Source organism: Mycteria americana, chromosome 2, assembly GCF_035582795.1.
Source record: "Mycteria americana isolate JAX WOST 10 ecotype Jacksonville Zoo and Gardens chromosome 2, USCA_MyAme_1.0, whole genome shotgun sequence".
Classification (NCBI taxonomy): Eukaryota; Metazoa; Chordata; class Aves; order Ciconiiformes; family Ciconiidae; genus Mycteria; species Mycteria americana.
In genome coordinates, this window is record NC_134366.1 from 98,081,272 (window position 1) to 98,107,757 (window position 26,486).

Here is a 26,486-nt window from a genome sequence, read left to right on the forward strand (position 1 = left end):
TTTATTGGGTTTTGCTTGGCTTAATAGTTACCTCTTAGTCACTACTGCACAAACCTTCAGCAGGATTTTCAGTATTTGGTTTGGTTTATCTTCGTTTGTTGAGGCTGGCAGGATTCACTTGATCCCAGTGGCTGTTATTAGCTTGCCTAGCATTTTTTGCCGCTGCTATTGACTGAAGAGGGTTTTAGAGGTCTTAGGAAATGTAAGAGAGAAGGAGTCCTTTGCAGATGATGTCAAAACCTTGCCTTTTTTGTACATGAGTATAGGCAGACCAAGATGACTTTATGGGAAAGAGAAAGCTTTACAAATACATGTAACTAAAGGCATTTTTCAACCTTTCTGTCTGGAAAATCAATCATCTTGTGTACCAGAGGAATAATCCTATATTTTTTATTGAAGATTATAGACACACATCTAGTAAATCCTTCAGAATTTTCAGTTTATTTAATTGGAACAAGGTAGACTTCTCTTCCAATGGGATAAAAAGTTTATTTCTCAGAAGCGTCATCTGTTTGCTATCTAGCAGAAAGCATGAAAAAGAGAAAGGAATCTGAAGTAGGGACCTGTAGCTTATTTAGCCAGCTGCTGGAAAGTTTCTTTAACCAGTGAACTTAACTTGTTTCAATTTTTCCGCTAATGGAAAACTCCTATAGGTACACCTTCACTTTGAAAGTATGAACATCTTAGCAAAATATTCTATCTTTACAGTGTATTTTATATACTTGCCACTTCACACCTCACAAACTGAAACGCACAACGTCTTAATTTGTTCTTGTAGCCTATAAGCTAACTAGTATTTTGCAGTCTCTTCTGATTTTCAGGACTATTTCAATATTCTCTTGAATAATGTATTTCCTTTTGAACTTTCAAGTTACTATGTTTCAGTAATATAAATAATCACCATACTGTGAGAAAAAAATGAATAAAACCAAATTAGAACTGACTATTCAGTATCTAGTCTACTAAAAATACCACAGAAATCAAGCTCTGCAGAATAATAATATAGGACAAAAAATATTTCATAAAGCTAGTACAGGGTATGATACCAAATTGTCTCTCCGGAGAAGCCCTAAGAAACATAGGACATTTTGTAGTGTATTAATCTCACAGCTGCATCTGATTAAAAAAAAAAATAAAACAAGCAAAAAAGATTTATAAAGCAGAAAAATTATATTTTGAAATCTTGATGACGTGAAAGTGACTCAATTGCCTATGTTAACTAAAATTTAATGGTGGATCGTACCTCATGTAGCTGTTATACATCTACAAAATACCAAAATATTTAATTAACTTATCCTGGATTAATGTCCTTTATTTACCATAAAACAGGGCTTTAAAAGCAGAAAAACATTAAAATTAAGATAAAATCATATGAAATAATTTCTAAGATGTTTGTACTCATCAATTCTGTTTATTCAAGACTGCTTCACAGAGGCAGAAGACTACATGGAATTATTAATCAGCAGTAACTCTGTGTCTTTAAGTCATTGCCTCTACAAAATCACTCAGTAAAGGGTTCTGCCTGAGGCTTATCTGGTACGTGATGAACAAAATTTTGATATGTTTTACCATCAGTGTTTTCTGCCAAAAAGATTTCTCTAAAGATAGATACATCACACAGTGACTAATCAGGTTAACATGTTTAATTGACTAATTCAGAAAGAGATTTAGACTAGAAAATGGGAGTAGAAGATGAGACAGTAGCTCAGTATCTAATGCCATTTTAATATAAAAGCAGAGGGGGAAAAAGAAATGACGATATAGTATGATATAAAAGAGCATGAGACTGAAGCACAGGGAAGAAGATGAATGCAAGTTCTAATACAGGAGATTTAGATTGGTAGATGATGCAGTAAGTGAAAGGGTTATGCTTAGTGCACAAATTGTGTGATGGCAGTGTGAAATAAATCATGCATTGTTCACAGAGCACTGCACAACAGCATGGAGGAACCAGAACTACTAGAACACTACATGAAACTAGATATTCTAAAAATAATAGAGGAAAGAGAACAGGTGTAACTGAACATCCAGCTATTTTGCTGTATGTAAAAACAGAGTAGGTTTGTTTATGAAACCTGCAGAGGATATGCATAGGTTTTTTTCTCTCTCCAAATTCTTGGGCCTGCTCCATAACCTCTTTCATTCTGTCATGTCCTTATGAAGACCTGGAGACTAGAAACAGTCTCATTATTGACAGTTTAATGTACTTAAATTAGAAACTCTGAGTAACATCTGTTTCCATGTTCCAAAATAGAAGTGGCCCATCAAAGGGTAACACAGATGATAATCTGAGGTTTGCAACGTATCTGCGGTGATACCCTATGACTGGTGCTAACCTATGACTGGTAAGAAATGTATTATAAATTTTTCAGAAAAGGAGAAAAGAATCCAAGAAACCACAGAACAGCTGATCAGATTTCTCTACTATGTAAAGATTTCATGAATGAATGCTGAAACACATGCAGGTAAGCGGAAAGTAATACAATTTGATGTTGGTTTACAATGAAGATAAACACGTAATTAATTTGAAAGCACCTGATATGGCAGCAAATACAAAAGTAATAAACTACAGAAGACTATGATAAGAATGAAATGTAACAAAGAGTACTGAATGATGCTTAAAAGGGTAATAAGAGTTGGAGAGAAATTGCTAAAGGGATTACTCATGAGCTTGCTCTTAGATAGACTTTACTAAATATTTTCAGTAACAAGGTTATCAGAAAAAGTCCCAATGAACTATGCTGACAACAAAACTGGGAGAAGCTGTGAATAAGGATGAGATTTAAATAGGCAGGAAGAAATAAAAGAATGAGAAAGACCTGTATATTTGTTTGATTAAAGAGGACTGTGAGCATGATCAGTCACAATGAAAAGGGTAAGTGTGGTACTGTTACATCGTTTGACAGAGAGGTTCTTAGGACCAGAAGAAAAGCACTAATGATGTAAAAGGCATTGGTAAGAGCTCATCTGAAATACCATGTTAAATTCTAGTCACCCCTGTGCAAGAATATTAAACTCAAATTAGGGCATGTGAGATACAGGTTTGCTGAATGCAAACTCTTACAAAAGCACATAGAAAGTAGTTGACTTGTTCTGATTATAAAATAGGAGACAAAAAAAATCTGCTTAAGCTAAAGGACATTCTCCCCATCAGGGCAAATGAGTATGAGCTTTCCATGAATTAAATTAGATTGAAAGCTTGATCTTCTAACTGCAAGACAAGAGTAGCTAAAGAGACCAAAACTCCAGAAAGTTCTAAAATGGACCTTAAAACTGTTTTCACTGGATTACAGGACCTGGTTCCTGCAACTACAAAAGAAACTACTGGATAACCCAAGAAGTTGAACTCTGCTGTACTTCCATGGAAATGTGTTTATCAAAACGTTTCTATGAGTAAGTGCATGTTTCGGAAAAAGCTCCCCCACTAACAAAGATATAGGGAAAATATTTTCTTTTCTATTTAATTAACAGATGTAGGGATTTTAGCAAGTCACTACTAATTCTCCCATGTTAGCATGGTCTCCTGAGAACTCCTGCATGAAGTTGAGGCATTGAAAACAAATGTAGAGAACCTATAGTGGACAGTAATCAGGCCGAACAGAGGTCTCTCAAACAAGACCAAAAAGACTCAACTTGAGGTGGTTTAGTTCAATGAAGACAATATCAGAAAAAGAAAATGGTCAGAGTCTTCTAGGATATACAAAAGCTATTCCAAAGATAAAGTTAACAGAATCATTTCCAGATTTAGTGAGACAGAACAAGAAGTAAAAGGTATAAACTACATCAAGGGAAATTACATAAATATCTTAGAAAAAAGCTTTCCAATGGTAAGGATGTGCAGTACTGAGTTCTATTTCCTTGGGAGTCTGTGTAGTCTTCTGAGGTTTTAAAGATTAAGCAGGATACATCTGTCAGGAATAACTAAAACTCGTATCTTGCCTTCAGGTAGAATGATAAGCAGAGCACCCTTTCAATTTTACTGCCTATGATACAGTGTTTTGGATTCTGCGAAAGGAAATTACTAATTTTACCAAGAGGTCAACTAGGGAAAAGACTGTATGTTTGAGCATGCTGACAGAATGACATCCTCAACTATGGGAAGCAGTAATCAGTCAAGTTTCACGGCTGACTGTTTCAGATTCTTGGGTACCTCAGATGTGAAAGCTTGCCCCTGTGTCTGCCAAAGAGGTGTCTGTTATGATCCCAGCTGAACAGGGATCAGCTTCTTGGGTTGACACTGGGTAGGGCTATGTAGTGTTTCTGTCTAGTGCAGGAGGTAAAGGAGCATGGCAGCTAAGAAAACAGTATTATTTTTTACTACTTATGTTAAACAGCCACCAGAGCTAAGATGAAAGTTGTGTTTTGAAGAAAAAAGGAATAGAAATCAGTTTAGAATGGAGTAAGACAATCTGGGGGAAAGCCCAAAACAAAACTGCAGTCCGTACAAAACAAATAATCCTGAAGAAGACATGTTTTTCTAAACATGGTTTCGTGTACCTTTCCTTGAAATCATGTGCAACAATATTCTGTATTACAATAAATGAATAAATTTGATATTTATATATACCCCTTCCAGATATTTGTCACTTTTTGCTGGAAGACATGGACCAAAAAATTTAATTTCCTTCTGATGAAGACAACAAATTGGAAAAAATGATCACATATGGAAACATTTCACATGTCCTGCAATTTTCGACTTGTCTCTATTTTCTTCCATATTATTATGATTTCTTTTCAAAGTATATTCCATTCTGTAAACTGTCATTCAATATGTAATCCAGTGTTTTCTTTCACCATTTCTAGGTCTGTAGGGAATCATCTCTGTCAAAAGCTTGACTACAGATCTATTCTGTATGTGTCTTGTCTTCCATTGTTCCCTTGAGACTTCAGGCTCAATATTTGGGATCATATGGATAACCTTTTCTTAGGTGAAATGACATCTGGCAAAGCCACTCTTTAAACCACCCATCCACTCCTTAGCATCTAAGGAAGGTAATATCACTTGTTCTAATATAGGGATTGACAAAAATAAAATTAGCAGAATTAATTTCCCCCTTTCCTTATTCTTCCAAATGGATCACAAATATTTACAAATTTAACTTTATTTTGCAAAGCTATACAGAGTGATTATTTTATGTATTATTCTTACTTTACTCAGATCTGAAATGTAGCATTTAAGTTTGTAATTAGATGAAAGCATTGCATTATTATGTCCCCTTTTATAAATTTAAGAACGAAAATAATTGTCTTGTTTGTCTCACTGTAAAACAGCACTTGAAACATACCTTGTCAGATTACAGATTTTCTACGCTAAGTCCAAAAAACCCCACTGCTGTCTAGAGGTCTGAGCTTAATCTGTTTGATTTTAATTTAAATCAGTCCATACAAATTGTGGGTCTGGCTTAAAATCTAAATCAACAAGTTTTTATGAAAGTTCTGCCCAAGTACTAACTTGATCTGGCACTGGTTACCTTGACAGACTTAACAGGATAACAGCCCAAAACAGTATGGCATAACAATTTTATAAAGTTAAATAGCAAAGCACTGAGTTCAATCAGAGCAAAAAACATGGTAACAGTATTTAACACTTTGTGTGATAAATGAATTTGTCACTTACCACAACACTCTGGACAGTCTGGATGTATTAGAGCATTTATTCCATACCCTGGATAGCAGCGATCAACCTGTACCATTTGCAGAGTACCTTCAATGTAGTATATTTCAGGCAACGGCTCAGAACTTTTTCTGCTAACTTCCACTTGTTGCTTAAAAAATCTCTCTATAACGTGTTTTGCCTAAATTGAAACAAATAATATTTTTTCAGAATCTTTGATGGAAAGAGATCAGAATACAAGACAAAAGAATGTGAGTATGAGTTAGGATTAAGATTTAAAGGATGTACCACTAAATCTTTTGATTGAAAAGGAGAACAATCTGATATTCTTGGATATGTTGGTTTTAATTTAGATAAACCTTGATAAATTAATGCAATGTCTTTGAAAGTGTTCGGGATTATACAACTAGAACTTTAAAAGCTAATCCATGGCAATTTTGCTACATTAGACATCTGTAACCCAACATCAATAGACTTGCAGCTTTCCCATCTACATAGGTGCTATTAATTAGGTCCACTTATATTTCAGACATACTTTCCATCTTTATTAGCTATTTCTGTTCAATAAAAAGAAAATGCCAAAGGTCTCCTGAAGCCAAGTTAAATAAGGGGATTATTATTATTATATCAAGCAAATATAATCATGGAAGACTAATTCCCTTACTCAAAAAGATTTGCACAAATACAGTCCTAGATACGTGAAACGTTTTTTTCAGTCAGTGCAGAACCAGCAGCACAGAATCACAGAAATGTTAGGATACAAGGAAGCTCTTTTCCATCTCATCTATTCCATCTCCCTAGCCAAAGGCAATGTTTATTTTAAAAAATCCTTTATTTTCTCTGGACTTTTCGACCATTTTTTGAGAAGCATCTTCCAGTGGAATATTAAAGATTTTAAGTCATAGTAGTTAAAAATAAAAATGTGACTTCTGACTGGCTAAATTATATAAAATACATAACAAAAAGTAGACCCATTAGCAATCTGACGAAGTCTAACAGTAAAAAGTATCAATGCTTCGTATCCAGACAGTGCTTCATTTGTATACAGGGATTAATTATATATATAGAAAGCTAAAAAGAAAAAGCAAAAAAACCCCTTTAATAGGCTTGCAAGGTTCAATACACACACAAATTGGCAAAACCAAATTTATTCATGCTCTCTTAATTTAATTCTCTTGTCTGTATGAAAAAGATGAACTTTGATCATGAACTTTCCCCACAAATTTAGGGCTTTTTTCAGTGGACAGGATGGAAGCTGCTTAATGAGTACAATGTTATTTTAGACTCCCTCACCCCTCCGCTGGAATCCCAAAGCATGATTTGCATACCTGCTATTTCTTGGTATTCCTCCTGTACTTCCCTTCCCCTTTCCCCTTTCTCCTTTCCCCTTTAAGAACCTCTGAATTAACAGTTAACCTAGTAAGCAAGGCTCTGGCTTCTGGTTCTCAACTATAAAAGCCAAATGCCTTCAAGCAGCTAAAATTCTGCCAGATCAATAATAAAATCACTTTGAAGTGATGGAAAGGCACGCCTATTGCAAAACAGTGTGTTTGATATTTGTAAGATAGCACATGTTCAAAGTTTCCTGATTGTCTTCCCACTTTTCATACTCTTAAAGTACTGTCTTTAATATAGACTGATAGTGTGATCTGCCTTATCCATAACAGCGATAGAATATTAGCAATTTTAACTGATACAAATTTTATATCCACTAAAACTTTTATATTGATTTATTAATTAACTAAACAAAGTATGTTTCAGTTTTTATGTTATTATACTTTATTGTGAGAGTAACTTATTATGTTAGTTGCCTTTTTATTCTTCCATCTACTGTACCTTGTTTAGCCTATGAGATGCATCACAAGCACTTTGCTGACATAGTCCGTTGTGTTTTCCTCCATCTAAGGAAGCAACTGTAACAAAACACAATCTGTTTACAGAAGAACAAAGTCAATGAAATCAACTTTTTTATTTTAATTTACTGGTTTAAGATTCTAGTCAGTTCTGATGCAAGTATTTAGAACTTTTTACCATATTTCAGATGTCTAACTTGCAATGTTTTAAAGAAATCACAGAGCTTATCCTCTTACAGATATTACACATCTATGTCTAATTTTCAGTATACTTAAATATTTTATGGGAACTGTCATTCATTTGTTAATTCTAATGGCAAGGAAATGTATAATTCTGAACTCTTCTCAGATTTATAAATATCTGAATCCTTTCAAAAGAAATAAGATACTCCCTCTCTAATTACCTGCCTGCTGTTGTGGTTTTATGAACACTCAGGTTTTAAAACAGTCATCCAGGAACCCTAACAGTTCAAGCTTCTAACTATTTCTGCAGTGGTCTCAAGTTTTCTCTCAACAGCAATCAATCAGGGCAATATCTCGTGCTTTTAAAGCTTTTTCCCTGCTCCTCCCCCTGCACAAACACTTCAGTTCCTCAGCCTCACCCACCCAACCCTTTACATTCTCGTAGGAATGCCTATGACACATAGAACAGAAGGAAGACTTCAAGTATGGACTGAAGAAAAAGCGTAGTTACGTTTTAGTAATCCATTTGCATGGGTCCACATTCCTTATCAACTGACTAGTACTAACATGTTATGGTGAAGGCCTGAGAAATAGTTAACTAAGCTGCTGGACTGCTCTCCAGAACTGACATTAGAGTAAGCTGCCATATTAAGAATAAGATTATCTGTTAACATGTGAATTTAACTCCTTATATTATAAGCTTTACCTGTCTCTGTCATGGAAGTAATTCTGAAACACCAAATGCAACTTAGAAATCAAAAAGTACTTTCTAAGACTTCAAGCTACTTAAGAACGTGTAGTTTACCACTGGGTCGTATCAAAGTTTACATCCACCTAAATCTCTAATTGGAGAATTTCTCCTCCTAATGCTCAAATATTCTATAAAGCCTGCACATTAGCTGTATCTCATTTATGTAGTTTCAATAACCTTAGAATTAACCTTAACTAACTACGCTATCAGTAATGAGACTTTTCAGATACGTCAGTGCTATCCACTACAAATACAATTTTCAGCAAAATAAAACTGATTAATAGTTTCATTGGTTTTATAAGCAATTATATTTAATTTTCAAGAAAATTAAAATTGGAAAGTGGAAAGTGGAAAATGAAGCATAATTGGTATACTTTGTTCAGAAAGGGATCTTTTCAAATTGCATGTCTTGATACATAGTGACTAATCTAATAAAATATATAAAAACAATGGCCTTTTTAGACCTGAAATAGAAACAGTAAGTTCAAGAAAATATTGCAGATGTTCTTACGTCCATTCATCTCAACAATTGTAAATAGCATCTCTTTGGAGTTTAGATATCTTTTTTAGTAACAGAAAGTACTTCCAATGAACTGAACATATATTGGGACTTTTACAGGTTCCTTCAGACCTCGCGCAAAACATAAAGGGGTTGAGACTTTCTTTTTCATATGGTTTCAGTGTCCAGAAGGAATATTCTGAGAACAAGTCGCAAGAAAAAAATATCTCCTTTGGATTGACATGACACTGAGATTTCTGACTTTGTTTGCAAACAGAGAAGGACTTGTGGGTGATGTGATGGTTGGAGGCCATCTTGGGCATAGCGATCACGAAAGATAGAGTTTTTGATCCTTGGAGAAGTAAGGAGGGGGGTCAGCAGAACTGCTACCTTGGACTTCCGGACGGCAGACTTTGGCCTGTTTAGGAGCCTGGTTGACAGAGTCCCTTGGGAGGCAGTCCTGAAGGGCAAAGGAGTCCAGGAAGGCTGGACGTTCTTCAAGAAGGAAATCTTAACGGTTCAAGAGTAGGCCATCCCCATGTGCCGAAAGACAAGCCGGTGGGGAAGAAGACCGGCCTGGCTGAAGAGAGAGCTTTGGCTGGAACTTAGGAAAAAAAGGAGAGTTTATGACCCTTGGAAGAAGGGGCAGGCAACTCAGGAGGACTACAAGGATGTGTGAGATTATGCAGGGAGAAAATTAGAAGGGCCAAAGACCAACTAGAACTTAATCTGGCTACTGCCGTAAAAGACAATAAAAAACATTTCTATAAATCCATTAGCAACAAAAGGAGGGCTAACGATAATCTCCGTCCTTTATTGGATGCGGCGGGACACATAGTGACAAATGCTGAGGAAACAGCTGTGGTACTTAATGCCTTCTTTGCCTCAGTCTTTAATAGTAAGTCCAGTTGTTCTCAGGGTACCCAGCCCCCTGAGCTGGAAGACAGGGACAGGGAGCAGAATGAAGCCCCCATAATCCAAGTGGAAATGGTTAGCGACCTGCTACACCACTTAGACACACACAGGTCTATGGGGCCAGATGGGATCCACCCAAGGGTACTGAGGCAGCTGGCAGAAGTGCTCACCAAGCCACTTTCAATCCTTTATCAGCAGTCCTGGCTAACTGCAGAGGTCCTAGTTGACCGGGGTTAGCAAATGTGACACCTATCCACAAGAATGGCCAGAAGGAGGATCCGGAGAACTACAGGCCTGTCAGTCTGACCTCGGTGTTGGGGAAGGTTATGGAGCAGGTCATCTTGAGTGCCGTCACGTGGCACGTACAGGACAACCGGGCGATCAGGCCCTGTCAGCATGGGTTTATCAAAGGCAGGTCCTGCTTTCATAATGAATCTGATCTCCTTCTATGACAAGACAACCCACTTAGTGGATGAGGGAGAGGCTGTGGATGTTGTCTACCTAGACTTTAGTCAAGTCTTTGACACAGTTTCCCACAGCATTCTCCTGGAGAAACTGGTCGCTCATGGCTTGGACGGGCATACTCTTCGCAGGATACAAAACTGGCTGGATGGCTGGGCCTTAAAATGGTCCAACCAAAGAGTGGTGGTGAATGGAGTTAAATCCAGTTGGCGGCCAGTCACAAACAGTGTTCCCCAGGGCTCAGTATTGGGGCCAGTCCTGTTTAATATCTTTATCAATGAGCTGGACGAGGGGATGGAGTGCACCCTCAGTAAGTTTGCAGACGACACCAAGTTGTGCGGGAGTATCGATCTGCTTGAGGGTAGGAAGGCTCAACAGAGGGACCTGGACAGGCTGGATCGATGGGCCAAGGCCAATTGTATGAGGTTTAACAAGGCCAAGTGCCGGGTCCTGCACTTGGGTCACAACAACCCCATGCAACGCTACAGACTTGGGGAAGAGTGGCTGGAAAGCTGCCAGATGGAAAAGGACCTGGGGGTGTTGGTCAACAGCCAGCTGAATATGAGCTGACAGTGTGCCCAGGTGGCCAAGAAGGCCAATAGCATCCTGGCTTGTATCAGAAACAGTGTGGCCAGCAGGACTAGGGAAGTGATCATGCCCCTGTACTCAGCACTGGTGAGGCCACACCTCAAATACTGTGTTCAGTTTTGGGGCCCTCACTACAAGAAAGACATTGAGGTGCTTAAGTGTGTCCAAAGAAGGGCAACGAAGCTGGTGAAGGGCCTACAGGACAAGTCTTATGAGGAACAGCTGAGGGAACTGGGATTGTTTAGCCTGGATAAAAGGAGGCTGAGGGGAGACCTTATCGCTCTCTACAACTACCTGAAAGGAGGTTGTAGAGAGGTGGGGGTCGGTCTCTTCTCCCAGGTAACAAGTGATAGGACGAGAGGAAATGGCCTCCAGTTGCACCAGGGGAGGTTTAGACTGGATATTAGGAAATTTTACTTCACTGAAAGGGTTATCAAGCATTGGAACAGGCTGCCCAGGGAAGTGGTTGAGTCACCATCCCTGGAGGTATTTAAAAGGCATGTAGATGTGGTGCTTAGGGACATGGTGTAGTGGTGGACTTGGCAGTGCTAGGTTAACGGTTGGACTCGATGATCTTAAAGGTCTTTTCCAACCTAAATGATTCTATGATTCTATGATTCTATTCTATGACTTCCACAGTCAATGCCTTTAGTGAAAAGCTGGTAATGGAAACATTTTATGAAAACAAATTAATGTTAAAGTGAAAATGTATTTTTAATAACTAAACTTTATCAAAGGAAGAAAAGTAACTAAGACACGATGAGGTCTTCATTTCTGTATAAACATAAACTCATTTATGTATAAAGACACCCAAATATCATATATAAAGTTTTATAATTATTACAATACATAATCACACTCAGTAAGAATCCTTAAACATCCCAGAATTTGGTGACATCTTCCCAAGCCACCTAGTGATTTGCTTTAAATCAAGTGAACTCAATATTTTTGGCAACTCAGTTTTACCCAGGTCTCCCCTTTAGGCTCCTGTTGTTTTAAAGAAATGGAAAATTATGAAATCTCCCTCTTCTATTGTTGCCACTTAAAGAAGGAAAAGTACTGAGGTTCATCTCATTTAAATTTAGTTCTTGAAAATTAGACATCCAGTCTTAGTCTAGCATTTGGAAGCTGTTTATAAAGACCATGGCACATCCATGGAGTGATTTATACACCTATTTTAGGTGGCTAGATGAAGGTAAATCTGGGGAGTTACAGAATACACTGTATCACCTTCCTTCCTATGTTAGTGTGCAACAAGAGACATGATAATGTTTTATGATACAAAATTAAAAACCTACTGATCTATCCACAGCTATAAAAAGTTCTAAAGCTCTTCTGAAATAATGTAAAATATGCACTTTTGAGTAGATCAGCTTTTTTTATATTGACATGAATTTCACATGTAATACTTTGAAGCATTTTACAATCAAGAAACTTTATTATTAAACCCTTATAATACTTTCTGCATATAAGCAGTAAATACATTCCATTAACTATAAAAATTCTAACCATTGTTTAAAAGCAAGGCAGATTTTTACCTGAAAATGTAAAGAAGATTTCATTCTGTAGACCTCCTCTCTGCATTTTTACATGATGGCATTCTGACTTAATTAATGTTACCTCACAAGAAAGTTCAGCAACAAGTTTGCTTAGTATCTGAAGCAATGCTTTCTCAAAAGAAGTATTATGAGAACTGTTGCAGGGGGCTGCGTGATACCGGGCTGTGAACTCATAGTAATTTTTAGGATCAGAATAAGCTGCAGGAAAAAATGTGGAAGATTATGAGGAACATATATGAAGTAAAAAGAAGAAAAGTAATTTTTGTATTTGAAAATAAAATTGCCAATTTAAATTCTTAATTTATAAACAAAACCTATTTTGCACCCCCAGAGAATTTTTAATTATAAAATAGTGTATGCTGGGCCAGTTGGAAACAAGAGATTTTTACAATTCTTATTTATATCCATAGGTAAGCCTTACTCTTTATTATTGGAATTTTTTAATTTTTAAAGCAACAGGAGATTACAGTAAAGGGATCAGGATTATGAAAGCCAAGGTTAAGCATACAAAGTACCCTTTAGTATGTGACATATTTCATCTCACACATTATGGCCAGTTATAGTAGTATGTTATATATATTTTAATCAACTATCAGAAAAGTATTTTAAAGGGCTTAAAAACAGAATCCTCTTCCCCAGAGATCAATAGAAAATGCAACTAATAAGATGAACAGGAATTCCTTCTCTGTGAGCACAAGTAACTGAAAAAGCTTTCATATAGGTATGAAATTTACTTTTATGGATGGATCAACTATTTTACCTTTACTGTGAAGCTAAATGCACACCTGGGCATCTTTTACAAATAAGCCAATGTACCATAAAATGCATGTTTCTAGTTATTTTGTGATAACCAGTCTATTTTGTGATAACCACCAAAGCTGAAGATAACAGAGCACAATGTTATATAGAAAACAGGAGTAAAAGAATGAAGAACAGGGGTCATGGTGTGGGTATAATCACAGAAAGGAGAAGGGGGCGGCAGGGAAGAAAGAACAAAGGAACAGAAACTGAACCAGCTGAAAGAAGAAGCAGAAATCCAAAATATGGTACCCAATTAAGACAGCTCATTAGATCCTCTACTTTGCTTTTGCCTCCCCCATTTCCTTTCCCTTGCTGCTGCATATTCCAGATTTTTTTGTATATATGTATGAAAATTTTATTTTGTATGCTAACATTCAGATTGGATCCTTACTGAAGGATGTTAAGTCTGCATTACTGAAAACTGTAGCCTTTTCCATCAAAACTGTTTCAGAGAAAATTTTTCTTTTCAGTTCTGTCAAGCAAGCTAGCTGCTAAAAGTCATACTTATTCTGTATGAAGGCCACTGTGCCAAAGTAAAATTAATTTACATCAGAGGTTAATTTAGGTTATTGTGCTCTACCATGTTACTAAATGATCACTGGTATGCATTTTAAATTCAAGATCAGATGTAGTTCCTGCTGAAGGTAATAGGAGCTCTTACCTACATCCCCACAAGAATAAAGTATCCTTGAAAGAAGAAAAGGAAAGCTAGTAATGAATAAATAAGGTGGCCTTTACAATCTTTCACTTTATCAAAGATTTTATTACCTGCTGACAGAAGGAAATGTAATCAGAACAGAAAAGAATAAGCTATAAATATTACATCATTAAATCATTAAATGACACTTACTTAAAAAACACAATCAGGTAATAATTAAGGCATTAACGTATGAAATAAATCCATACAGCTGTGCTAAAATTAATCTCATAAAGAATAATTCAGTTTAAAATTATACTAGTTTAACATTATTAAGGATTACTGACTATTCGATTTGTTACATTTCGTTATGTTTTATGTTTCTTTTTTAAAAAGAACTGTATTTGTAAGTTTCTCAGTCAGCCACTGAGCTTCATTTAAGGCTCTGTAAATGACATTAAATGAACTGCCTGGTAGTAACTAATATTAAAAAGAATTTCCCAGAGAAACAGAATGTCTTTATCTCTGCAAATTAAATTCTAAATAAGCCTACTTATTTAAAAATAGCAACACACATTTTAAAAAATAAAACTTTTTCAAGGCAACAACACACTTACCTGGATTGATAACTTACCATAAATAAGATATTTTATTACGAGGTTTTTATCTGGTTGCATTGCTGTTAGCTTATAAATGATGGAACAAGTGTAAACTCCACTCAGGTTGAAGTGTCTCAATATTAAAGTTCCTGTTGGTGATATTTGCACACTGCTATTTTCTAGTAAACACAAAAATGAAATAAATTTAGTTGTTATCACGAGAAAATGCAGAAAGTAAGGGTCCAAATGGTCATTTACTGTTAAGCTGTGCACAAAATAATAATATTATGGATTCAGCTGAAGGCACAGAACTCAGAAACTGAAGCTGATGGGGTGTCACACAGTTCAGCATTACACAAATATGCCTTATTGCTGCTGTGTTTTTAAGTATTGGTTGACAAAGCAGTCCTAGAAACCTATTTTTATTTGATCTCAGACATCTATTGTTCCCTCCAATACTTACTTCCAAGAGCAAAAAAATCCCAGGGAAAAAGGACGAAGTGGGCAAATAATCTGTTTTTATACCTCTATATAGTCAAACTGACTACTAACCTTTCAGTCTTCGGGAACTGCCTCATGATTTGTCCTAATTAGCTGCTGGTGGTGTTTAACTTGCAGTAAACTTCAAAGTAGGCAAGACAGAATGTTCAAGTTAAGCAAATATTGTATAACAGACCTTCCAAAAAAATTTTATGTATATGCCAAAATGAGGATCATGTACATTTAAGACTGTAAAATAATCCTTCTGTATGGAAAGATATGCATTGTTACAGTGGCCAAAGTCTTAACACAACTCCTTAGTTCAAGGCAGAGAGGAAGTAGGATCCTACTTCAAAGGACAAATCATGAGCATGGTTCTTTAACTAGATTTTTAAAGAGAAAGGAAACCCCTGCTTAAGGTCAGATTTGGGCACTGATAATGAGCCATACAGTTGTCCCATGTAGCCTGCATGTGGGTTACATGATGACAGTTGATGAGTCCTTTCCTGACTTGAAAAGTCCTCAGGCAGTAACAATATAGATATGGGTTTCTCAAATAGTAATAAGCAGGCCATCTTGCTGGCAGCTGTCAAAGAAAACCTTGGGAACCCCTAGATTAGAGTAGATCATAATAGACTTCAAGGTAAAATACTTACTTCAATAAAATATTTTGAGAATGGATTTTTGTTTCCATTTTCAGATGCCAAAAATCTTTTTAACAACCTAAATAACTTAGACATTTATATAGACGATGGAAGCTTAGACAATTAGTGTGGTGCAAAAGCAGCATATTTTTAGACTGAAAAAATCAATGCTAAGGACATGAGATCTATACTACACACATTTTAGGGCTTTTACTTCAGACCAGTCCTAATCTGGTTTTACACATTGAGTGCGCATTATTTCTTGAAGCAAACCTTTCCAATTAGCTTCATCCAAAAGGAATCCAGTTTGTGCATTCAAAGACCAGACCATGATCCAAACAAAATGTGGTGAGTGGGTACAGTCAAGCAATTAACTTCAAAGCCACACTCCTATTCAAACTAACACGTTACTGTAGATGCACACTGATTTTCCTGGTACGCCATTTTCAGAAAGATATTGGGAAAAAAATGGCCTGATTGAAGTGCATCTTTTTACATACTTGGCAGGAGGGTGTAGGGCAACTTTGTTCCTCAAGAAACCATTCAATCTTTTAATTAACTTAATTTTGTCATATATATCACTGTGTTTAAAAAAAAATCAAGTGCTGGTTAAAAAGTAATACTAAAAAGACTGAAAGTGCAAATTCTTTGACAAGAATGCTTTGGGATTCCATATCAGCCTAGGCTCTCACATTAATGGCACAGTGTCTTTCATTTTTTGGATGATGAAGAGGTTTTTAATCTGATTATGAACTACTCAGGATGCTAAGTCTATAAACTAGGATGTCATTTGCTACTGTATGCTGGAATAGCTATCAGATTAATATTGTCAGAAAAACAGCATAGATTTAAGAACTATAGTTCTGATTTTTGGCATATGCAACTGCCCTGTGTGGGCCAAAAGCAACAACACCATTAGCTGACTGAATAGCTGGAGCACCTTTAAGATATATCACAGACAGCTTTGCTATACTTATAGAATGCACTAGTGCACTGCAAAGATGACAAGAAGTCTACAAAAGACAAAGCTTGGAAATCCAGTTGAAGAGATGTGGTCACAAATATTTTTTGATGGTATATCAACAGAAATAGAAAATTAAAGTGTTTTTCTGATGGATTGAGTCACTGAGTTTATTATAGAATTTTATCCTACCTTGAACAATGAATGCTTCATGTACCAGAAAAGATCAGAATGTTTACATAGTAACCATTAATTATTTTAATGGTATGTCTGTGTGTAAAGAATCTCCTTTTGGATCATGAAATCAATAGCATGTCATGTTGTTCGGTTGTTTGGGTTTTTTTTTCCTAGCATTATAAAAGAAGACACACTTAAAATGCCTTGTTCCATGGGATTATCTGGATGAATACTGCCTATTCAGATGAATTTGGGTTCACAAAACAGACTGTTAGCTTTAAAATGAAATTTTAGAAGTGATTAAGCTATCCACCCCTTTCTTAAATCTCATATTTTTCCATGTTATTCCTCTGCAGCAGGTTCAGTAAGACAGGTGAGCAGGATTTCATATCACATTTTGTGCTGTGAATTACATTATATGATGTAATGTGCCTGTATTACACAGGAGGTATTTCACATGCATGATGGACAAAAAAGCAATGTGATCAAGTTCAGAGGTTCCCTGGAATCAGTGAAAACTGGCATGATTTAAAACAAAACATAAGTTATTTTTTAATTCATGCTAAGGAGGAAGCTAGACCATTTTCCAGGATCCTCAGGAATTAGAAGGATGCAAAACAGAGCTATTCCTGTGAGAATTAACTTACGGAGACTAAATCCCTTAACTTCCCATACCCTTGTATAATTATATTTAAAACTAAGTGTTCCTATATTTTAGTTTCTTGGTTTACTACACTTAAAACCAACAGATGATTGATTCTCCTTCCAGTTCTTCTAGGGCAAAAAATAGTTACTCCCCATCCTCCCACCCCATCTCTTATTCAGACCAGTTTTACAGCAGAACAGCTTCTGTATTTTGAAATTATATATTAAGAACAAAAGTAAATGACAGCAGAATCAGGCCAGTGGACTTTTCAGAAACAGATTTTTCAGACATTTAGAAACAGCTATCAATCCAGATCCTAAATTCTAATCTTCAGATTAAACTACGGAACATGTTCAAATTTAAATATGCAATATCTAAAGATGTCCAAATAGGTAATTTCAGTGATGAATTACACATGTACAGAAACAGAAGCTAACACGGTATATCATAAACTTGAGTTCACCTGAAAAGTTTCATAGGAATGAAACACACTCTGTTTTGTAGTCCAGACAGGACTCTGACAGTCTCTCAGGAAACATGTATAAGTCATGTTATCAGTTATAACGACAGCATGAGTATACAGATATACACATCTACGAAAAGCAGCTTCATATTTCTTCTGATTTTCTTTCCTTCCCTCTCCACAGAAGAACTGTTTGATATACCAATAGTAGGTTTTAGAATATCTGGTGTTTAGCTTGTAGTTGGGAGGCTGAGTGACAAATTTAATTTGTCAGTTGCTTTGTTTTACAAAACTATAGCACACACTTTTTTCAGTCCTATGAAAGGACAGTCACAATCTTCTGACAAAAATATTCCTTCTGTGGATATATTAGGTGGCAATGTGTATGAAAAGCATTAGATTTCCTGTAAATACAAATTCCTAGGTTCATTTTCTCCAGACTAGAACAGGCCTATTCCAATATCTGCATTCAGAAAAAAAGATCAAAATGCTTTCGCTTTTTTGTTCTATTTAGCTGTTCAGAACACCATCAAAATGCTGTTTTATGCAGTAAAACTTTAAGATCCAGAACATAAGAATCAATTATTTTGATTTTTTTTTCCTCCACTTAAAGTGTATTTTGAAAAACTTACTCTCAACTGCTGGTTTTGGCTGGGATAAAGTTAATTTTCTTCATAGTAGGTAGTATAGGGCTGTGGTTTGGATTTCTGCTGGGAACAGTGTTGATAATACAGAGATGTTTTCGTTACTGCTGAGCAGTGCTTACACAGAGTCAAGGCCTTTTCTGCTCCTCACCCCACCCCACCAGCGAGTAGGCTGGGGGTGCACAAGAAGCTGTGAGGGGACACGGCTGGGACAGCTGACCCAGTTTACTGCTCTTTGTGAGCTTTTACTGTAGTTATGATGTTTGATGTATATAGCTAGACAGACTTTTGGGGCACAAAACACCTTCTTAGGGTGTGTGTCAAGGGCTGGTGTGACTGAAAGAGAATCTGATTTTTCTAACTATGACAGATAGTACAATGAAAGATAGGCTCTTTTCCAACAGATTTTGTGCTTAAATAATTGCATTCATTTTGAAGCGTTCTTAGAAGCAGTATTTTGTTAGTCTTCCCTAAAACTCAATTCACAATTCTACATTTCCACTGAAAGGATTCTTTTCTTTCCTACAACCACACTGAAAAAGTATGAGATAGTGTATCAAGCAAGGTTTATGAATCCTAATTTCCTGCTGTTACGGAAATTCATTATGATAGATACTAGAAGACTAACTAGTCACACTAAAACCCAGATGATTTTTACCACTTAGAGAGGATTACACCTGTTCTAAAAGGAGGCTGAATGATCAAATTTTTTTACACAGCAAACATTTCATGAGCTAGAAACTTTAAATAGCTTTTTGTCTGCTATACTTTCTTTTCTCCGAGTCAAAAAAAAAATGAATGTGACAACAGCCCTAGGAGACTAAGAAGTATCTTTGTGGTATTTACCCAAAATTATGGTGGCTGAAGCTGAAGTCCTCTCATTACCTCTTTTTAAAAATAATTTTTCTGAAACGTCTCTCATCACTATAGAAAGTTATGTCAGGAAAACACAAGTTTTCCTCTCTTACTGAAATGTTTTTTGCCTGTCTGCCTGCTGCAACAGGGACCTAGTAAACCTGAAGTTGCCACAGAGCCAAGAACCTCTGCCACCATAGCTTTTTTGCTAGTGAACCAAGGTTGACATAGCAACTTGGGATACTACTGAAGCAATGTGCCCAAAGAGATTTAAACCTGTCAACTGGAAGAAGTCTGAGGTCTCCATGGTTTTCTGTTCTACACTGTTGAAACTGCAGTTTGAGTAAACAGAAGCCAGAGGACTGAAACAGGCAATTTTTGTTAATTGTGAATCAGGAGGTTGTCTTCTGTCTGATCAGATTAAGCTCAGTACTTAAACACATGACAATATACCTGATACTGCGTCTGTCATGCATCACAGACTGGGCGTCAAAATATATCAGTTACAATGCAGGACACTCAGCTAACCAGAATATATCCATTCCAAGGGAGATTAACAGTTTCATGTAAAATGGCACAGCCCACAGGCCTAAGTATAAGCAAAACCACCTATACCACTTTGAGGCAAAGAATGCTAAATGTTTTTTCTGAGGGCGAAGTCTGTTATCAGATTCAGAGCAAAAACACAGTGTAGTGTTAGATGTCATCTAAATGTGAAATGCTCTACAATGAAGGCTGGCATGTAGAGGATTAAGAATGAAGAATCACAATGCTGTAAATGGTATTTCAGATTGTGTAACAGGAAAAGTTACTTGAAAATATAAGACCAAGGACAGAGTTCTGATAGACAGCAGTATAGGCTAAGAGGAAAGCAAAAAGGATTTGGAAACACTGCGATTATAAAAGGATGAATGGTTCATAAACTAAATTGTAAACTAAAAGAAGAGATAAAACATGTTTATAAATTCATCACAATGCTTATTGTCCTTTTTAAAAATGAAATTACACTAAAGGGTAAATGAGACATACACGGAAGGAAACAAAAAACAGAACTCAGGTTCCCTGCTCAGACGTGGAAAGATATTGCTGATGAGCCAGTCATAATCTCTAAACAATCCTAGTTACGGGAGAAAAATAACATATATATAAGTAGCCTAACAGACTCCATGTAGAAACAATGATTCGGGGGTTTCATGCCATACTAGCAGATTAGGACAATGATTTCACTAAAGGCATCTTTCTGAAAAACAATGTTTAAATTCTCCATGAGCAGGTTAACCAGAAGTTGAAACTGGCAAGGGATGTGAAGGGCCAACAGAAACACATGCAATTGAGGAAGAGCAATAAAAATGTTGACCGCAGGTTGATTGGGGCTGAATGGCCTAGTGAAAAATGACATGGAAAACAGTGAGGTACACAACGCCACCTTTGTTTCACTCATTCCTAGCAAGGGCTGCTTTCCAGCCCTGCCCCAGGCTCTACCACAGTTTAGGGGAGATGCTACAGGGAGAGAGAAGTGTGATGTTAGAGACTTAAGTGAGCTGGACGTATACAGGTTTGTAGCCCAGAATGAGATATACCTGAGGATGCTGAGGGAGCTGACTAATTAATGACTGTTGTCTGTTTTGATGGTGATGAGGTCCCCAATGACCAGAAAGACCAAAAAAATACATCTACCGTAAAAATAGGCAAGGAAGAAGACCCAGGGAATCACAGGTCAGCCATCCTCACCTCAGGTCCTGCAAAGATGATAGAACTGCTGGAAGTCATTTCCAGACACACGAATGCCAAGACAGTGATTGAGAACAGGCAGCATCAATTTGCCATTGGCAAATCATGGCTGACCAGCCCGAGCATCTTCTTGAATTAAATGACTGCCTCTGAGGATGAGGGGAAAGCAGTAGATGTCATATACACTGAAAGCCTTTAGCAAGGATTTCAGTATGATCCTCCATCACATCCTTGTAGCCCATCTGTGGACATATGGACTAGACAAGTGGAATACAAGATGGATGAAAAACTGTCTGCATTGTCATTTTGAAGATTGGTCTACCTAGCAGCCAGTGATGAAGAGCTTTCCTCAGGGCTGATAAAAGCACCAGAACTGCTTAGCATCTTTACCAGTGGCCTACACCACAGGACTGAATGCCTTCTTGTCCAGTATGCAAAAGATACCAAATTGGCGGGGGGGCTGATACACTACAGGACATTGCTTCCATTCAGTGGGACCTTGCACAACTAGAGAGACAGTCTGCCAGAAACCTCATGAAGTTCAACAGTGATAAATGCAAAGTCCTACACCTGAGAGAGAACACGAGCAGCAAGATATGCAGATGCGGACCAGGTGACTTGGGAGCAGCCCTGCAAAAAAGTACCTGGGAGCCCTGGTGGATTTTAAACTGAACATGAATCAGAAACACACTTTTGCACAGTGAAGGGTAACTGCATACTGGGCTGCATTAGCAACAGTATATCCAGCAGATCAAAAGAAGTTATTATTCTCTCCCTACTCAGCACTCATTTGGGCACTCTGGAAGACTGTGTCCGGTTTTGACTCCTCAGTACAAGACAGATACTAAAAAACTGGAGCAAGTCAACAAGAAGGCTTCTGAGATGATTAGGGAGTTGGAGCATAGGACAAGAGGCAGAGGAAACTGGGATTTTTACCCTAGAGAAGTCTAAGGAGGGAATTGCAGTCCTTCACTACCTAAGGGGAGATAACAGGGAAGAACAACCCATACTTTTTAAGAGGTGCACCACAAAAGGACAAGTAGCAACAATGACAAGTTGCAATAAGGGAAATTATGATTGAAAATAAGAAAAAAAGAGGAACACGTTGCACAGAAAAGACAGAAAATCTCCAAGGATAGAGATTCCCCAAACTCAAGTGGTCAAGGCCCTGAGCAACTTCATATCTGAAGGTAGTCTGTCATTGAGCAGGCAGTTGGGCTAGATCACACCACCTATCATCCTGTTACTCTGTCCTTGTAGAACACTCCCAGCTGTCTCTCAGTGCAGCAAAGAATGTCATCCTCAGCCTCTGTTGCATCCAACATGCCCTGCTCCGTCTAGTACTCTTTACAGATGGCACTATTCTTTACAGAGATCTGAAAATGTGTTTTAGTTTGGTTATCTCACAGCTTTCTTTCTGAAAAGTGAAAGTTAATTTATACGATATACATAAAAACGCTCGCAAAGTATCCTCAGTTACTTCTCCATTTACATTCCCACTTTTATAACCCTTGTGCTACTTTAGGGGGGGAGTGGGGGAAGGGGAGGGAGTGCGAGGGGACATGTAAGAAAATAAATCCTTACCTGAAGAAAGACCACCACCTGGTCCATTCCACTGGAATACTGGATCAATCAGTTCTAAGTTTCGCAGATGATTTGTAAGACATAAAATACGTGGACTGTTGTGATTCAGCTTGACATAAACTTTAACTGAAAAAAAAAAATCATTAGCATCAAGTATTTATCAATGGTATCCTAACAGTGAGCTATATAAATTTCAAGACAGTGGTTCAACAATGATCTTGAATGGAGTTCTAATTTTGGCACTGGTTCTGTTATCTCTACCATCAAAATGAAATACAAAATATCAGGTTTGTTTTCTCTGGAAAAAAAAATTAAGATAATTCTTTCTAGTCCTAGGCTTATCTGGTTGTGTAAACAAGAAGCACAATGCACTGTAACATCCTTCTGAACGGAGTACGTCACTTAGTAGGTTCTCACAAGCACGGGCTTCTATGGCGTTCTGTCTCAATTGGTCTCCAACACACACATGGAGAGAGTGAAGTTGCAGGATACTCAGACTTGAAAGCTCGCTGTTTCCATTCTATTAGCAATTGGCTTTTACCAGTGCATGATGTATTTGCTTAAAAAGGGTTTAGTGTTGTAGCTCACTAAATGGTGAGCTGCCTATTGTTTAATTCAGACATAATCAGATAGGAAGCAAACTGAGTAAGGTAAGGATTTACTTAGTCTTTTCCCATGGTAAAGCAGGTGTGCATGTCTTGTATGCGATTTGTAGCATACAGGTGCTTCTAGATCTTCAGTTGTTTCTACAAACTATGTAGTGTAGTCATAATCACTTCCATAATATCCAGGATTTCAGTGTGTACAATTCGTTTTATTTCCTTTCGCACTGACATTGTGCAAGGCATTTGTTCTCTTCAGAAGCATGGGATGCTAGAGACATTTATGCTCTAGTGAGGTTTAAACTTGAATATACCATGCTCTGTACCACGCTACCCTAATGCCACAGAAAACTACAGTATAGTATAAAACATTACAGCTACTACATTTGTGATTTGGAGAATCTCACTAATAATTAAAACTGAATCAAATAAGCAAATTACCACAATGTTATCTTACCATTGACTATTTCAGACTCCCTGGAACTGGAAAACAGTTTAAGTATTTGTTGCAGGAAGGGATTAATGCTCAGAAAAACAGTTTTCACTTTTCCATTGTGGCAACTGGCAGTAATGCCACCACAGTTCTCTCTCCTCTCCAAGTATGATTGTTCGCTTTTATTAAAAAATGAAAAGCCACTTACATTCACATTACAGTATTAAGTTGTTTAAACAGAATAAAGACTTAGATATAACATTTAATATATAAGAATAACTTCAGAATTTTGATAGTCTTGAGATCAAGAGGTATGTCCATCCCAGCTAATAACCAGTTCTTTACAGTACCTTATATTGCAGAAAATAGCAAAGTATGTATTTTCAATTGTGCAATAGGATATCAGGGAAATAAATGTAATTTACAGGTGGTGTTTCAGATTTTAACCCTGAAGCATGAAAATTAATACGAATTCCACATGTTAATGCAACTGCCAATATGATTAGTCTTTTTCCATTACAAATCCTTAATACTTTTTCTCAAAATTTACTAACTGACTGGCTTTAGTAATAGTCTGTTGGGGCAAAATTGTATACATTGTGTATCTCTCCCACTTCACATTTTGTTTTTTATTTCCTCAAGGTTGCTTTGTTCTGTCTTGCAGCAATATTTTAAAAAATTACATATCCATAATAAAAAGTAACAAAATTATGGTTTCATTATTATCATAACCTGCCAAGATGGTAAATTCTGTCCTGCCACTGTAAATTTCCATGACAGTTTTGTAAATGTGTATCATAGGAATAATATAACAGAAGGGCATCTGATAGAAAATAATGGCTAAAAAATATCTACCAGGTATAACCTTCTTCTTCTTCTTTCAAACTAAAGTCTTACTCTTTTAATTAACGTTCTTTGCTTTTTTTTTTTAATTTGTTCATATTATCTCCATTATAAAAATATTTACCTTAGATAGTGATCCAAAAAAGAATGTTTATATCAGGTATTTTTAAACTGCAGGATTGTAATAGTGTAGCATTGTATTTAACCAAATTTTGGTGAAAAAAACCCCTCAAAATAGAGATGTTGCCCAGCATCTCAAAAGAACACTGGAGCCAAGTCTAGTATACTCACAATGGTCTGTCCCAGAGAAGGTGGAAATATTCTTTATTAATACTAAATTGTTTAGAAACAGAGTTGGGATAAAACATTTTAATCTTGCCTTCCAACTTTCAACTTGCCCTGTGCCATTCAAGTAGTAGCCATGTTTACAGACATGAGTCAGAGTACACTAATAGAATGAACCTTTAGATCACTCAGAGCCATTATTTAACATTAATGCTAAATAATATTGTAAGTTAAACTACTAAGAGAAACCTTTAAAAACAAATTATTTCCCAGAATTGTTTCACCTTTGAACAAAAACTGCTATGTCTAAGGATTTGTACCAAAAAAAAGGTCAAAAAATGTTGTCTTTTAGCATTCCCCCAAACAACAGAAGTATCACTTCTAGATATGCTACTAGTAAAGCTATAACTGGAAAACGCACATGGAGAAAATTATGGGGAAGAGTATTACCAAAACCAATTCAGCAATGTGCATTTAGAGAAAAAGCAACATGAGTAAATAAATGGCAATGAGAAACAGCCTGGTCTTTAATTTAATTTTCAGATTTTCTAATAATTTTGTTTAATGAGAAAAGAAAGTGATAATATTATATTCTGGAGTTAGATGGATTTAACTTAGAAAGCAATTAATTCTTATCTCTTCTTAATTTTTGTTGTAGAATATAACATAAATTTCAAGTCTCAGGTTCTGTGTACATAACAAGTAAGATGAAGTCAGAATACCTACAGTGCAAGAAAGCAGCATTTTGGAGCAAGAGCCCTACAGCCAGGTGGAAGAGTACACAGAACATTGCTATTTTTATAACAATTACAGAAAATATCCTGGCTTCATAAAAATTATGAGTAAGAATAAAAAACCTATGAAAAATAAATTCCAATGACAGAAATATATGCTGTGGGATAGCCTATTAAGTATACATCATTCAGTACAGAATTGTAATTAATTAAACCACTTAAAGCCATTTAAAACAATTCAACAACAAGGGATATGATAAAGAAGGGCCTTTTCTTGTTAAAAACAGTATGTTCACTAAAATTTGTAACATTAGGTTTAAAGAAAAATACCTGGAACTACGACAGATCCCACTATTTTTAAGCTATTGTGTCTTGGCCCTGCACTTCTTAAAAATCTCTTTGCGGGCTGAACTGTTAAAAGATAAAACAATGACATTAATACAACTATTTATCTGAAAAAGCAAGCAGCATACTTTAGGTTAATCTACGCCCTTTAATAGACTTATTCGTCAATGGATATTAAGTTAATACTTGCCTAATGTCTTATACAATGCATGGTTCTCATTAAAGCAACAAAAAACAGTAACAACGGCCTGATATAGAAAAAGCATCCTTATTCTAAACAGCACTTAAGTTTAGATTTAGTTTTAAATATATTCATGTTTTACAAAAGAACTGTCACATTTTAAGTTAAGACTGTCCAAAATGGGGATAACGGGAGTGGGCACTGTCCAAAATGAGGAGAAAATTTAGCTGCATTGTTACGATACCCTCAGTCAGGATGTCAATCAATGTGTACACTGACCATTAATGAAGTAATGAGCTTGGGTTCTGTCATGATTGTGATTTTCTTAATTTCCCCATGAAAAGAAATATAAGGTCTTGTATGCCTATTTTAATTTGCATTTCTTCTATTTTAAATAGAAATTAAAAATATGTTCAT

At 36.4% G+C, this 26,486-nt stretch overlaps 1 protein-coding gene across 1 annotated transcript in view; it reads right to left on the bottom strand.

Moving 5' to 3' along the window:
- The window catches only part of ZPBP (zona pellucida binding protein), a 33,136-nt gene that overhangs the window by 785 nt on the left and 5,865 nt on the right, over nucleotides 1-26,486 (bottom strand). Inside the window, exons 2-7 of the mRNA XM_075495451.1 lie at nucleotides 25,874-25,954; nucleotides 22,647-22,772; nucleotides 14,497-14,640; nucleotides 12,404-12,622; nucleotides 7,451-7,527; nucleotides 5,618-5,795 (exon numbers count right to left, since the gene is read on the bottom strand). Coding sequence (XP_075351566.1) covers nucleotides 5,618-5,795; nucleotides 7,451-7,527; nucleotides 12,404-12,622; nucleotides 14,497-14,640; nucleotides 22,647-22,772; nucleotides 25,874-25,954 — 825 coding nt within the window. The remainder of the gene's footprint in view (nucleotides 1-5,617; nucleotides 5,796-7,450; nucleotides 7,528-12,403; nucleotides 12,623-14,496; nucleotides 14,641-22,646; nucleotides 22,773-25,873; nucleotides 25,955-26,486) is intronic.